The sequence below is a fragment of the Ambystoma mexicanum genome, chromosome 2p (genome assembly GCF_040938575.1).
Source record: "Ambystoma mexicanum isolate Mex_15411 chromosome 2p, UKY_AmexF1_1, whole genome shotgun sequence".
Classification (NCBI taxonomy): domain Eukaryota; kingdom Metazoa; phylum Chordata; class Amphibia; order Caudata; family Ambystomatidae; genus Ambystoma; species Ambystoma mexicanum.
The window spans coordinates 1,347,905,996-1,347,920,598 of record NC_090923.1 but is presented as its reverse complement, the minus strand read 5'-3'; the positions used below and the strand labels follow the sequence as shown (position 1 = coordinate 1,347,920,598).

Sequence of the window (14,603 nt, the reverse complement as noted above, 5' to 3'; positions counted from 1 at the left end):
TTTATTTGTTTTATTTTGGAGTTAGAAGGGGCACCATTGTGTTGAAAACCTCGTGATGCCAACAAGATTGATAGAGACGGTGCGGTTAAAGAAAATCCTGAGAGACAGGCCAAGTCATAGGTGTCTCGGGAGAGTTATATGGTATGGCTCTCCGTACAGAAACCCTTTGTCCTCTCTTTGACGAGGATTATCGAGAAAGATCATGGGTGAAGAGCAGAGCAGCATGGATGACTACCCAATATCGATTTGTGGATGAGAGCAACTACTTTACATTTGTATCACTTTCATTTTGATCGGGAATCCGCTTTCATTCTTTTAGAAATGGACAGATATGACATTGGCAGTCCGCTTTTGGAGACTAGTATGGGAGCAGAGTTTTTAAAATAAAAATGTTTGTTTTTGCAGATGGACCATCCGTAACGATAGGCACCCTTTGAAGAAATTAATATTTTATTTGATGACTACTCTCTTCTTTGTATTGCAGACTTACATCGGAAGTATCCTGGTGTCAGTGAACCCTTACACGATGTACAACATTTATGGAACAGTGCAAGTGCTACAGTACGAAGGAAGGGCCCTGGGAGAAAATCCACCGTAAGCATTGTATCCTGCAACTCTCTCATTTTCTATATGTGTCTTGGTCCTTTCTTTGTTTTGCTTAGTGTGGATGCGAACTCTAGGCATCAGAGCAAGGCATATGAGAAGCTGTAAGTACTTTTATGCAAAGAAGAAGAATCAGAACAGGCTACCTCGCCTTACCATTACCTGCGCCTGATATCCCAGTGCTACTGGGATACTACGGCTGACGGCAACGGCAGTAAGGCCTCATTCCATGGAGTTCCATAGGACTCAATTGGATGGGTTTGCACCTATCTCCGGCGCCGGTATTACCGGTGCCGGTGATAGGGGAAATTATCTACCGGTAGGGGCCTGAACTCCCGGTAGGTCCGGCCTGCCGGTAGTTCACTGCCCCTACTGGCAGACTTAGAGTGAGCCGGTCTGGAAAAATTGACAGATCCGGTGGTACAGGCATTATTCCGTGCCTTTTTTCCGTACCGGCTCAAACGTAATGAGGGTAGTGTGAGAGAGCAAAAACAATTACCATAAGAGCACCAATACTTAGCACCTTCATCACAAAGGATAGACAAGGAAAGCAAGTAGTGGCTCAAGAGACATTATATATTGAGATTATTATGAGGAGTGCAGAGGAGACTAATTAAGATCACTGGTTAAGAGAAGAGGTGATGATTGGGCTATGAAATGGAGTAGGGAGGTGTTAGCCGTAAAGCTATCCTCAAAGAAGGACATTATTATATAGGGGAAGATGAGGGAAAGTTAAAAGATAAATAAGGCCTAAGAAATAGGAAGTGGACGAAGACCACGGGGAGGAGCAGGGTGAGAGCTGAGTAAGGGTGAAGTGGGGAAAAGCTCTTAAGCCCTCATCTGCGGGCTGGGGAGGGAAGGCAGAGTGGAATGCTATTAAGGCTGAAGGAGAGCTAGAAATTAACGAATCAGCATAAGTGCTAAAAGTAGAGCTATTAGTAAAGCCATTATCACATAGAGAAAGGTGATTGAGGGTGCTGTTAAAGAAGACTTGTACAGGAACTAGCATAATAAACCCTCGGCTAGCATGAGGGTTCTTTACTAAAGGATAGCGACAGGCTTACAGGTGAATAAAGAGTTGAAAGAAAGACCTCAAATTTAACAGAAAGCACTAATCTGACAGAGATGTGGCTTGAATGTCTTAAAATAACCACTTGCTCATACCAAATGAATGTAAAGAAAGGGCCAATCTGGTGTAATTGCATATCGACCACTTTCCTCACAATAGCGTGCAAATGGCATAATCCGACAATTTAGACAAACTGATAGCATCAAACAGCCTACAATATGATACAAGGGCAGAGTGTACGAAGACTGTGCTAAACTGTAACAGCAGGTAACAATTTAAGGTTAGCACTGACCCATGCCTGATTTAGGGCACGTAGGTTGAACTCCGCTGGCTTAGAAATCGTGACAGCTTTGCAACCAACTGTGCAGGTTAGAATCTACAAATACACAACACTGGGCTGCATGTTGGCTGAGGCCTTTACAGCTGGGTGCAGTATCTGATTGTGCACAAATTTGGCAGGTGAGAGCAATTTGGTGCCAAGTTATTCTTCTGTGCGCGGTTAGATAGGAGAAGGAGGTTTGAGGTCTTGGTTTGAAATGTTGAAGATATCCAAGTGTGCCTGGGATGTAAATCCTACGTGCTCTCAAGATCATCAGAATTGTTTACACCTTTATCTCCAGCCAGAATCAATGGCAAACACGTATTGCACATACATCTACCTGTAACTCGTGCTCAAAAGTCTTTGTCTGTAAGAAATTGATCTCACCCCTTCAATGAAAAAAGTAATTTGCTTCTTGTTTGAGTAGGAGTCACATTTATGGTGCAGTGCAGAGAAAATTGCTTAGTGACCTAGCTTTGTGTATTTAACTGGAGATTTACAGAAGGTCTTTGGTGTCCCTCTGTTGTTCAGGTATGTAGAAAATACTGGACGTTGAATAAGCATCTTAGGAAAGATTGTCACCCCCTGCAGAAAATGTGATGTCAGTACTGGGAAGTGACACAATTCCTCTTTTTTTGTAAAAGTGCTTTTTTATTGAGTTTTAACATATAAGTGTCTATCTGAGAATCAACAGAATGTTCTAGAGTAAATAAATAACCATGATTCACCCCCAAACATAACGCAACATTCATGAGATGTTCACTTATATTCAGAACTACTAGTTTAAAGATATGAATTCTCTGTTACAAAATACAGAGAGCACACACATTCCTTTTCATTCACTTGTGACAGAAACGCAACAGTAACTTCATCAATCCAAGGATCAGAACTACCCCATATCACAGGGAGGGAAGCTTATCCAGGGGCAGAGGGTCTGCCCATATACATATTGCAAAGGTCAAACAAGTGTAAAGCTTGCAACCTTTGTGGACAGTGTAGTTCCCAGCAATCTCTTTGTAGAAATAGAAGTATGTTCCATTTACTCCTACGTCCCGTCCCCTTTCCTCCATACTTAGGGGACATTCCTCCGTCCTGTGGGATGGGACCGGAGCACTTTGTAATAAGCTTCCAAAAAGTTTGCAAAAATGTTTAGTCCTTCCTCTCTTTCTGCGCGGGGCCCTGCACGCGGCCGTAACCCCACCCATCCCGGCTCCACCCCGCGCATCGCCCATCAGTCCTTTTCTCCGCTCGTTCGAGACTGAACGCACTTGCATCCGCGGAAGATTTTCTTCCCTTTTTTCCTCTCTGGCTCTCGCTAGCGATTGTGTACTAGTCTGTCTGTCGTTCAAACTCGACTTTCCAGATTGTTCATTGTGTCACCAACGCTTCGCGAGGGTCGGACCCCCATCTGCTTTGTCTCGAGTGTTTGGGTCCGGACTCCTGTTTTTGCTGTGATTCCCTTTCGGTCCGGGCACTTCAACGTCGGTTGGAGCGCTGGGAGGAGGTGTTTCGACGTACTCCTTCTTTCCATTTTCAAGCTTTTATCGACGAAAAGAAAAAACGCCTGGTAAGTTCTTTACTTTTTAGAGCACCCCGGTCGGGAGATACCTTTCCGGGCTCTTCCCGAGCCAGGAGGAGCGTTAGTCGCTCTGTCACCGGGGATTGCCCTGAGGTGCCTTCTGGGCCTAATAATTGCACCAGAGTTTTCTCCGAGGGTCTCCGTAAGGGGCCTGTGGATACCGGAGTACACTCCGAGGCCCCTCCTGTGGGGGCTGCTTGTAGACCCAGTTCTACTGAGTCGTGGGGTACCGGAGCTCGCTCCGAGGCCTCTTTAACAGCTTCCCTCAAAAGTACCAGGGTGCGCCCTGAGGCCTTGGTTGGGCTTGGTGTTACGGATGTTCGAGGCCCGCGCTTGTAAGGCTGTTACCTGACCTGGGTCCGAGGTCCCTCGTACAGAGGCTAAAGTTACCCACATTTCTGAGAGGCCTGGTAAGGCTTTATCAGTGAAAGTTGTTTCTCACCGTTCCCGCTAATTTGGCTATTGGTATGTCGCAGAAACATTCCAGGCCTCATAGTAAGGGCTCGGCCGAGGTTCCTTACATAAAGGCTAAAGTTAAGACCCTTGATCCATCGACGGGGACCCCTGTAATGACCCTTGCCCCTGGCCCTCACTGGCAAGTCAGCCTTCCAGTTAGGGCCAGGTCAAAGGCCTTAAAACCTCATCCAAGACTCTCTTGGAGTCAGTCCTGGCGCCTTTGGCACCAGGCTCATAACCATCATGAAGATCAACATTAGAATGGGACTATTTATTTGGGACTATTTAACTTGGGGGGATTCAGCCAACATGGAGGCACACACATAGCTCAGTTACAAGGAACTGAGCTATGCTGTCTAGTCTTTTGGGTATGGCAGGCCTGGGACTACTTTACCTGGATTACTTTGGGTGTGGCTGGCCTGGGACTATTTTACCTGGACTACTTTACCTGAGACTATTTAAACCGCACCCAAACAGCAGAACTAGCTTTGCGTTATTCTGCTGTGGGCAGCGTAACGCTCACCGTGTCCAGTTCTTTGATGCCAGTTTACCTGAAACCAAGGACCTGCAGAGAGAGAAAGAACACTACGAAACTTACCTGGAACAGTATCCTGTCTTCAATCCATCGCCGACTTCATTCCACTCACCTGAAGGTACGAACTCCATCATCCGGCACCACATGCATCCTGGAATACCATAACCTGGAAGGAGGAGAAAGAAAGACAAAGCGTTTACTCACGTTTCCTCCTGAATGAAGAAGGCCACACAGTTCTTACCTGGATAGTCATCTCCTGTATCATTGCTGGAACATTACGGCGCTCGGGGAGGAACATCGCAACCTGCAGGGAGAGAAAAGACACAGGTTAGTAATATAAAAGGTGAAACAGCGCCGCGCATCGCGCATTACTCACCGAACAGCATCGCGCACACCGCGCTTTCGGCTACCGGCCCATGCTCATCTTCAAACTGCATGACAACACCAAAATACTTTTCCATACCTAAATGGAAAGAAGCAAGACATTATTATTCGAACTAAGAGGAACATAAGAACTGCATATAGAGACTGTAAAGGAGCAAACCTACGGAGTCACAGCAGGCCTGGATTCCCACAGGGGGGCTTGCACCAGTGAAGTAACTTGGTCGCTGCTCGCCCCCCACATCTACGTGCCCCTGCCAAGAGGAGCAGGACGGAGGATCGACCTTTTACAATATTAAGGCGAGGGGAGCGCCCAAGGGGGACGAAGGAGTTGAGGCCAAGGGAGGTGGGAAAACATAAAGACAATCTGGTATTGAATCTAGCTCTCCTATATTGCAGACCCATCTTTAACCAGAGGCCTTACCAAGGCACCGGGAGAGGTTTCAAGAGTGCAAATCATCCAACCAGGGCTGGGTGGCGTCCCCGTGGATAGCAGGTGAGCGTAACAACCCCTGCCTCACTTCTTCATGTACCGCAGTTCCACTCAGGTGATGGCAAAATGGCGGCCGTTCCCGCCACGACCACGGCAGACATTTTGGGTGCTTCCCCTAAAACTACGCCATCGGCCTCAGGTGTAGGGCTTGGTTCTATGGGTGAACATAACATTACTTGTGCGCATCCGTTTCGCCCAGTTTACGACTGGAACGCTCGGATGCCCCTTCCGCACAATGTTTTGTTGCCTGTGGGGTCGGCACCTTTGATTTTTGTGGACACTTCGGGGGATGGGCCTGTGTGGCAACCCCTCCACCCCCCTTTGCGTCCCTGGAATTATCCTCCTCATGAGAGGCCTCCTCCGGTAGCTCCAAAACCGTCTCCGGAGGACGCTTTTTTCAGCAAATTTCGGATGGTCATGTGTACCGACCCCATGCGGGAATATTTCAAGAGTCTTTTTAGGAAGATATGCCCACCTGCGCCTCTGGCTCCACCCGCTCCTCTGGTGGCTCTGCCGGCGCTGCCCTTGCCTACGGTGCCTCCCCCAACCCTTCCGCCATTGCCCCCATTGTCCCCTGGGGACAAGGCAGTGCCTGACACGGTTCAGCAGGATCCTGACCTGTCGGATGAGGCGCAGGGCGATCAGGACAACAAGGACCTGCCCCGCTCTTATTAGAGCTTTTCATGACCGGGTACTGGACATCATGTTCTTTTTGGATGTTCTGGTTCCCGAGGGACCCGCTCCGTAGGAGGGTGTGCTTTCTGGGGCGTTCACCCTGTCTCCTTTGGTGCATAATGGCCTGTTTTTGCAGAAGGTTGTTTTGGCCGAGGTCCGTAGGGTCTGGGAAAAGCCACACTCTGGACTTTTTGTCAATAGGAAAATTGACGCGCGATACAGGCTGCATTCTTCGGAAGAGGTGGCCCTGTCGTCTTGTCCGCTCCCCTCCTCCACAGTGGTGGCTGCGGCCACTTTACAGTCCAGGCCTGCAGCATCCTCTTCTACGACGGCTACTCAGGTTCTGGGGAAGGAGGACAAGCTCCTCGACTCCCTTGCAGCTCCGGCAGGCCAATGCAGAACTGGTGTTAGCAGGGGCAAATATGAGGATGTGGAAAGGTCTGTCGAAGTTCGAGGAGTTAATTCCGGTCCAGAAGCTGGAAGACTTTAAGGCAGGATTGTCTGATGTCAGGGTCTTGGCCCAGGATCTGCTGGAGGCCGCAGCACATCACATAGACACTTCGGCTCAGGGCCTTATGCTGGGAGTTGATACCTCCCGACAGGCGTGGTTGCATGCCACCAAATTCTCAAAAGAGGTGTAGGACAAGGTGTTGGACCTTCCGTTTGACGGTAAGGAGCTTTTCCATTCTACAACGGATGTGGAGCTGACCAAAATGAAGGACAGCACCCATACAGCTAAGTCCTTGTCCGTCCTGGTTAAAACTCCTTTTAAGACCCAGAGACTGTTGTTGCAACGCCGGCCCTCTTCTGGGTTTAGAGGTTTTCTAGACCAGAAATCTCATAGAGTGGATACCCCTTCGGGTAATAACCGCTGGAGGCAGCAACAGACTCGGTTTTTCTCCCGCTCCTCAGCCTCCTCCTCAGGTTCAGGTGGTAACACCACTGAAAAGCCTGCAAAATGAGGGTTCTCCGCGCTCGCATGAGACCCCGGTGGGAGGACGCATTGCGTCTCATTGGGAGGCGTGGCAGACCATCACCGAGGACAGGTGGGTCTTGTCAGTCGCTTGGGCGGGCTTCCGCTTACCCTTACCCTCTACCCCACCCTTCAACCCTCCTTTCCAGCAGTCGGGGTCATCCTCCCTAAAAGCCGAGATTCAGAAACATCTGGATCTCAGAGCTGTGGAACCCGTTCCCCTTGGGGAACGAGGTGAGGGCTTCTACTCCCCGACTGTTTACGCTGCCCAAACCCAACCAGGCTGGCTGCGCACCTTTCCCAGTTCAATCTTTTCCTACCCCAAGAGAAATTCAAGATGATCACGGCCGGCCAGATACGGTCCTTCTTGCAGATGGGCGATTGGCTCAGCGTGGTGGACCTTCAGGATGCGTACATGCATATTCTGATTCGGAATCCACACAGGAGATATCTCAGTTTCTCTGTGGGAGAGGAGCACTTCCAGTTTCGAGGGCTTCCTTTTGGCCTCAGCTCCGCGCCGCGTGTCTTCACGACGATGATGTCGGTGATCGCAGCCTATCTTTGTCTGCAGGGTATCCATGTGTATCTGTATTTGGACGATTGGCTCTTACGCAGCCCGTGTCCTTTGAAAGCAGCCTGCAATCTTCAGTCTCTCCTCCAGCTCCTGTTCCACCTTGGGCTGTCGGTCAACTGGCGGAAATCTTCCATGACGGTCTCTCAGGACTTGATTTTCCTGGGTTTTCGCTGGAACACCATTGACTGCAAAGTGTACCTAATCGGGGACAGGATGGCGGATCTGTTAGCCACATGTCAGATGTTTGCACAGTCGTAGAGCATGTCTCCCTGGTGGTTCCAGAGGCTTCTGGGCCTCATGGCCTCGTGCGTGTTGGCTCTTCCTCTTGCCCGTCTCAAATGTGGCAGACTAAGATGGCTCTTCGGAGTTCGTGGCTTCAGGCTGTGGATCCGGACTCCAAGTTGATAAAAATTCCGGCTTTCATGAGAGCAGACCTGGACTGGTGGTTGTCTCTCAGCAACCTGCCGGTAGGGGCAGGGTTTCAGAACCCAGCTCGATGGTAACGGTCACGACAGACTCCTCCCTTCTGGCGTGGGGTGCGACGTTGGATCTTTTTCCGGTCTCGGATCTTTGGTCACCTCAGGACAAGCTCCTTCACATAAATCATCTGGTGCTTCTGGCGATTTTCCTAGCGCTCAAGGGGTTCAGACCGATCATTGCCAACAAAGTGGTCCATTTCCGCACGGACAATGTTGTGTCGATGTATTACATCAACAAGCAAGGGCGAACCAATTTTCCCCCCCTCGTGGACCTGTGCATCCAGATTTGGGAGTGGGCGGTTCTTCATGGTGTCTGGCCTCTTGCAGTATACGGTGTCCAGTTAAAGTACCGAATACAAAAGGATCAAATGCCAAAGGGTCGACTCAATTTGACCTAAAACAAAAGGGTCGAATTTATTTTTTTCTTAAATATATATTTTTTTGGGTTTCCGTTTTCGAAAAAAAAGTGTTTTTTACCAAAAAAAAGGGTGTTTCGGGGGCCCCCCTCAAAAAAAAAAAGAATTACAAAAAATAAATAAATTCGACCCTTTGGTTTTCGGTCCTTTTGATTCAACCCTTTGGTCATTCGATCCTATGCATTCGAAACTTTGATCTATAACCCCAGTACACATCCCGGGCCAGCTGAATATCACGGCAGATGCCCTCAGCCGGCAGAGGATGGTCAGCTAGGAGTGGGAGTTGAAGGCGGAGGTCCTCTCATGGATTTTCCTGCGTTGGGGCACTCCGGAGGTGGACCTCTTCGCTACAACGGCAAACAAGAAGCTTCCTCTGTATGCCTCCAGAACCGGGTTGGGAGCCCGCTCTCTGGGGGATGCTCTCGAGATTCCATGGCACAACATGAGGGCTTATGCCGCCCCACCTCTGCCTCTAGTTCATCGAACGATTTGCAAATTGAGGAACTCGATGAACTGTTCTCTTCTACTCATAGCCCCATTGTGGCCAGCCAGGTTTTGGGTCTCAGAACTTTAACACCTGTCGGTGTATCCGCCGATCAGGTTACCGGTAACCCCCGATCTTCACCAGGGGGAACAGCAGCTGTGGCACCCCTCCCCATAATCGCTCAGCTTGGCGGCATGGTGCCTGAGTTGAAGTGTTTAGAACATCTTAGCTTGTCTGCGGATAACATGCGTATTTTCCAGGCAACCATAAAACCCTCAACTAGGTCCCAGTACAGAAGCAAATGGCTCAGGTTCTGTCATTGGTGTTTAAACAAGCAGTTGGACCCAAGGGGGGCTACAATTGACACAGTGCTGTCCTTTGTATCCCACTTAGCATAGTCGGCTGTTCATGTTCTGTCATGTAGAACTTATCTTTCAGCGGTTTCCGCTTACCTATCTACGGACCAATGCTCTTACTCTCTGTCTAACCCAGTGGTTAAGAGGCATTTTGCAGGCTTGTCGCGCCTTTATCCTCCGATTCGTAGTCCGCACCTGGCGTGGGATCTAAATGTGGTCCTGACGGCGTTGTGCCATAAACCTTTCGAACTAATGGCCACGGTGGACCTCAAACACCTGTCGTGGAAGGTGTCCTTTTTTGTCGTTGTTACTTCAGCAAGGCGCGTGAGTGAGCTCCAGGCTTTGTCGGTGGAGCATCCCTTCTTGGTCTTTCACAGGGATAAGGTGGTCCTACGGACACGGTACTGTCCGTAGGACCAAACGAACAAAAGATCTAATAGACGACAGAAACTTGTTTTCCAGAATAACCAGGTTACTCACTGTAGTGACCACCTTACTCCTAGTCCATAGTCCCCTTTCCTCCATACGCCCGCCCGCCGTCCCCTCTAATAAGGTTCCTCTGTTATTGCTAGGGGGGTCTCTGAACTGGCGATAGAAAAGGACTGATGGGCGATGCACCGGGCGGAGCCGAGATGGGTGGGGTTACGGCCGCGTGCTGGGCCCCGCGCAGAAAGAGAGGAAGGACTAAACATTTTTGAAAAATTTTTGGATGCTTTTTACAAAGTGCTCTGGTCCCGTCCCACAGGACGGAGGAATGTCCCATAAGTCTGGAGGAAAGGGGACTATGGACTAGGAGTAAGGTGGTCACTACGGTGAGTAACCTGGTTATTCTGGCAAACAAGTTTCAGTCGTCTATTAGATCTTTTGTTCGTTTGTCCATAGCCACTAAGTCCCACAATTTACTCCACCATAGATCAGTGTGCAGTTTGTCCGGTTTTCACCACATAAAACCTATAACTAGTTTGGCTATGAGGTGCATTGTTGGGTTGACCCTTGCTCCCCCAGAGTTTAATGGGTATGAGCCCTTATCTGGCATCGCTAGTAATATCACTGTCGGTTCCCATGGGAATTACTGTCAGGTGGTGGGCTCACCTGTTTTCTAGAATGGAATCGAGCTTGGTCTGTCTGGTGGTGTGGTCAATGACGTTGCTTCAGACTTGAGTTCCACAGATAGGGACAACCCTCTCCGGACGCCACACTGCCTGAAAACTACACAAGGTGACACCTGGAGTGGATTTCCTTGGACGAGGAACAAAAAACAAAGAGGAAAAACATCAAGCAGAGTCCTATGTGGCATTTGGGATCCCAGAATAGAACTCCAAAGCAGGGAACCAGGGAAGGAGCAGGTAAGGGGAACACAGGAAAAAGGGTTATGACAATCGAGTGAAGGTATTAGGAAGAGAGGCCGGGGTGATAGCTGGATTATCATGCAATAGAGTCAGTGGGGAGGGAAATTACATTAGACCCTTTTTTTCGTTACTATATCCCATATTTCTCAAATTGTTTTCATTACTGGGTTAATATAGAGCAATTCGGGGTTGGATTTGTTTAGAGCTCTCCAAAGCGTGTTTCCACTCGTGGCTGAGTCCATCTGCAACAAGCGTTTGTAAGATTGGGTTCAGCACCATTCTCCCAATAACCTTAGTTGTGCTGCATAATAATATAGCAGCATATCGGAGTCTGAAGACCCCCCTCGTAAAGTTGTCACTAACAATCGTATTTGAGAATCTAGCGTTCTTGTATCCCCAGATAAACTGGTATACATCTTTTTGTAATCTAAGTATATGAGACTTAGTTATGGGCACTGGGATCGCCTGAAACAGATATAGCAAACACAGCAGTATGTTCATTGTTATAGAGTGGATTCTACCAAACCAGGACAGAAATAAACGTTCCCCACCCACCAAGTGTCTCCTAATTTTTGCAAAGAGTTTAGGATAATGAATTCTACATAGGCTTTGGAAATTCGGCATTAAGTTGATTCCTAAATATTTAATGGATTTCTCTGCATACTTAAAAAGAGTGTTAGCTCACAGGAAAATAAGCTCAGCTTGTTGTGTTGTTAGGTTCAATATTTCTGACTTACTATGGTTTATTTTGAAGCCTGATACTATTCCATAATCTCTCAATTCCTTTAATAAGTGAATGTGAGGTGTTTTGTAGTGTCACCATGATGTCGTGTCAAACATTGCGAGTTTGTATTCTATTCTGCCAAAGGTAATTACCTGAATCTGTTTGTTTACTCTCATTCTTTTTGCCAGAAACAGATATAGCATACAGGGCTGTATGTTCATTTTTACAGTCTGGATTCTACCAAACCATGACAGAACGCAACCTTTGCAACCCACCAAGTCTTTCCTAATTTGTGCTAAGAGTTTAGGATAATTAATTCTATATAGGCTTTGGCGATTCAGCATTTAAGTTGATTCCTAAATATTTAATGGATTACTCTGCATATTTAAAATGAGTATTAGATCGGAGGAAACCAAGCCACGCTTGTTGTGTTGTTCGGTTCAATATTTCTGACTTACTATGGTTTATTTTAAAGCCTGATACTATTCCATAACCTGTACATTTCTTTAGTAAGTGAGTGTGAGGGGCTCTGTAGTGTCATCAGGATGTCAATGGCAAACATTGCCAATTTGTATTCTGTTCCGCCAAAGGTAATTTACCTAAATCGCTTTGTTTTCTCTAATACTTTTTGCTAGAAGCTCCACAGCAATGGCAAAAAGAAATGGGGAGAGCAGACACTCGTGCCTGTTCCCCCTCTCAAGGTGGAATTCTACTGACATTTGACCATTTATTGTAATATTTGATTTGGAGCGCTTATATAGTGCGAATATTGAGTTGATGTATAGATCTCCAAACACCATCGCAACCAGCATCTGTTTCAGAAAGGTCCAGTTCATACGATCAAACACTTTCTCTGCGTCAAGCTCAAGGAGGACTGATGAGGATTCCGGGAAATCTTGTTGAATTGACAATTGAATGTGCTTTTTCCTAATATTGTCAAACCATGATTGGTCTAGGTAAATAATATTGGAAATACTGTCTTCTATTTGGGAGGCCAGGATATTTACATATATCTTAGCATCTGCAATGGGGTGGTAAGAGCCACATTCTTCTGGGTCTTTCCCATGTCAGGGAAAAGTGTTATGATGGCCTCACCCATTGTCACGGGGGCTTCCCCTGTACTCTACATGCTCATGAACATAGCGTAGAGTGGGCAAACAAGCTATTTGGAGAAGGTTTTATAGAACTGACGATCTGGTCCTGGTGCTTTACTTGTCATTTAGTGTTTTAATAGACTGTGGGATCTCTTCTTTACTGTTGGGCACCTCTAGTCGGTTCTTTTGTTCTAGAGAGATCTGTGGGAGATTGGTTTGTCTGGTGTAGGCTGTGGTATCAGAATGTGGAACTTGCTCTACTGTGTGTATTATTTTGTAGTATGCTCTTAATAGACCCATTTTGGATTTCCTGTCAAATAATCTGTTTGCATCGCTTGGGTGCAATTGTTGTGGCTAACGTTACTAGCCCTTTGTCAAATCTCTGTGTAGCCAGCATATATCTACTCTGCGGGTCGATTAGGGTTTTTTCCAACATCAATGGGACACCTCCTCAGCAGAGGATAGCAACACCAACCTTCTTCGTCTGTGCCGATACGTGTCTTTGGAAGGGGAATAATTTGTGCCTAGGTCAGTGTGTGTCTTTACTTACCAAATGTTTTTCTTTTTTCGTAGCAATGTCGACCTTTTTGTCATGTAGCCTGACAGGGCTCTCCTGTTAGGGGAGTTCAGACCCCTGATTTAAATTGATAGACGTTCAAGTTCTGTTCGTTTCGATGCATTGCGTGTACTTGCAGTGTGTGCCGTGTGTGCCGGTAGTTGAGCTACTTGTTGTGTTATGAGAGTCTCCCCTAATCACACCTTCCCCCTTAAACCCTTCAAATAATTAGGTTTTCCCACCAGCCCTCCATACGGGAGCTACCTCGCTGGCTAAGGTGCTATGCCCCGGCATGCCCCATCGAGTAGTCACTTGAATAGTAACATTAAAAGAAACTATCTCGATTGAGGGGAGGTTTTAAAATAAAGAAATCATTTCCAGATTTGGGCTGGTAATACAACCCACCAACTCATCATGTTTTGGAGCATGGGGGATTATAGGTTAGATCTTTAATAATAACTATCTTTACGAATTCAGCACCCCACATTCGCAAGCATTGGTTAGTGTGAGTAGTACCCCATACTTCATTTACACTGAAATGGATTTGAAAGACCAGGTCAGATTCAATGGGCTTCCAGAATTTAGTCAGTTCCTTGGGAGTTTTCTGTTCCAAGATGTCAAAGTTATCTCATCTTGGTTTTATGTTTGGGACCTTTTTTCGTTGTCTGTTTTGATTTTCTAGCTGAGGTTGTAGTTGACTACAATCTTTCCTTCAAGGATTCCGGGTGTGAATATTCTTCCTGTCTCGTTTTGGAATCTTATGCAATTTTTAATATCTGGCAGCCTTGTTCCAAATTAGTCACTGTGTGAGTCTTCTCTTGCTAGGTCAAGTGAAGCCCCATTGGGAATGTCCATCAGAACCTTATTTTTTCTTCAATAAATGTGTTGGCTTCAGCTCCATCCCATTGCACAGTGTAGAGCTCGAGACATGCTAGAAGAGTCGGATCTGTGATTCAAGGAAGGGAAATTATCTTTTTTCTCTAGTGGCTTCTAGCAACTTTTCCTTGAAGGGGAAACTGTGTTGACAAAATAGAATGTCTCTCAGGAAGTATTTGCCTCCAAGGTATGGCGGTGGTCCCACTCTGTCTGCCCTTTTGGATCTCTATTTTGTCCATCGGTTCGTCAGGGAGCAAGTGATTGAATAGTTTTCTTAATAGACCCTTGAGGTCAGAACCTTCAGTGTTTCCTTTAGATATTTCAGTCGGATGTTGCCCCATCTAGATCAGTTTTCTAGGTTCTCGCACCTTGTTGAGAGTTCCACCACTGTTTGCTATAAGGAGGCGATGTCGTCCACAGCTTTTGGTACCTGCTCCGTTAGGTCTTCCACCATTTAAATTAATCTGTTCTCCAGAGTTGCCAGGACTACCTGCAGCACTGTTACTGAGCTGGTTACTTACGATTTCAGTTCTGCCCACTCTTTGGTTAGATTATCTTAAAAGCTATGCAGGCATGATAGCCAGACTTCCTTGGAGAAAGATATAGGGGTTT

General features: G+C 47.1%; 1 protein-coding gene across 2 annotated transcripts in view; it reads left to right on the top strand.

Moving 5' to 3' along the window:
* Nucleotides 1–14,603, top strand: part of MYO15A (myosin XVA) — a 3,541,761-nt gene that overhangs the window by 477,088 nt on the left and 3,050,070 nt on the right. For both annotated transcript variants that reach the window (XM_069645706.1, XM_069645705.1), the window contains exon 4: nucleotides 485–594. In XM_069645706.1, the coding sequence (XP_069501807.1) occupies nucleotides 485–594 (110 nt within the window). The remainder of the gene's footprint in view (nucleotides 1–484; nucleotides 595–14,603) is intronic.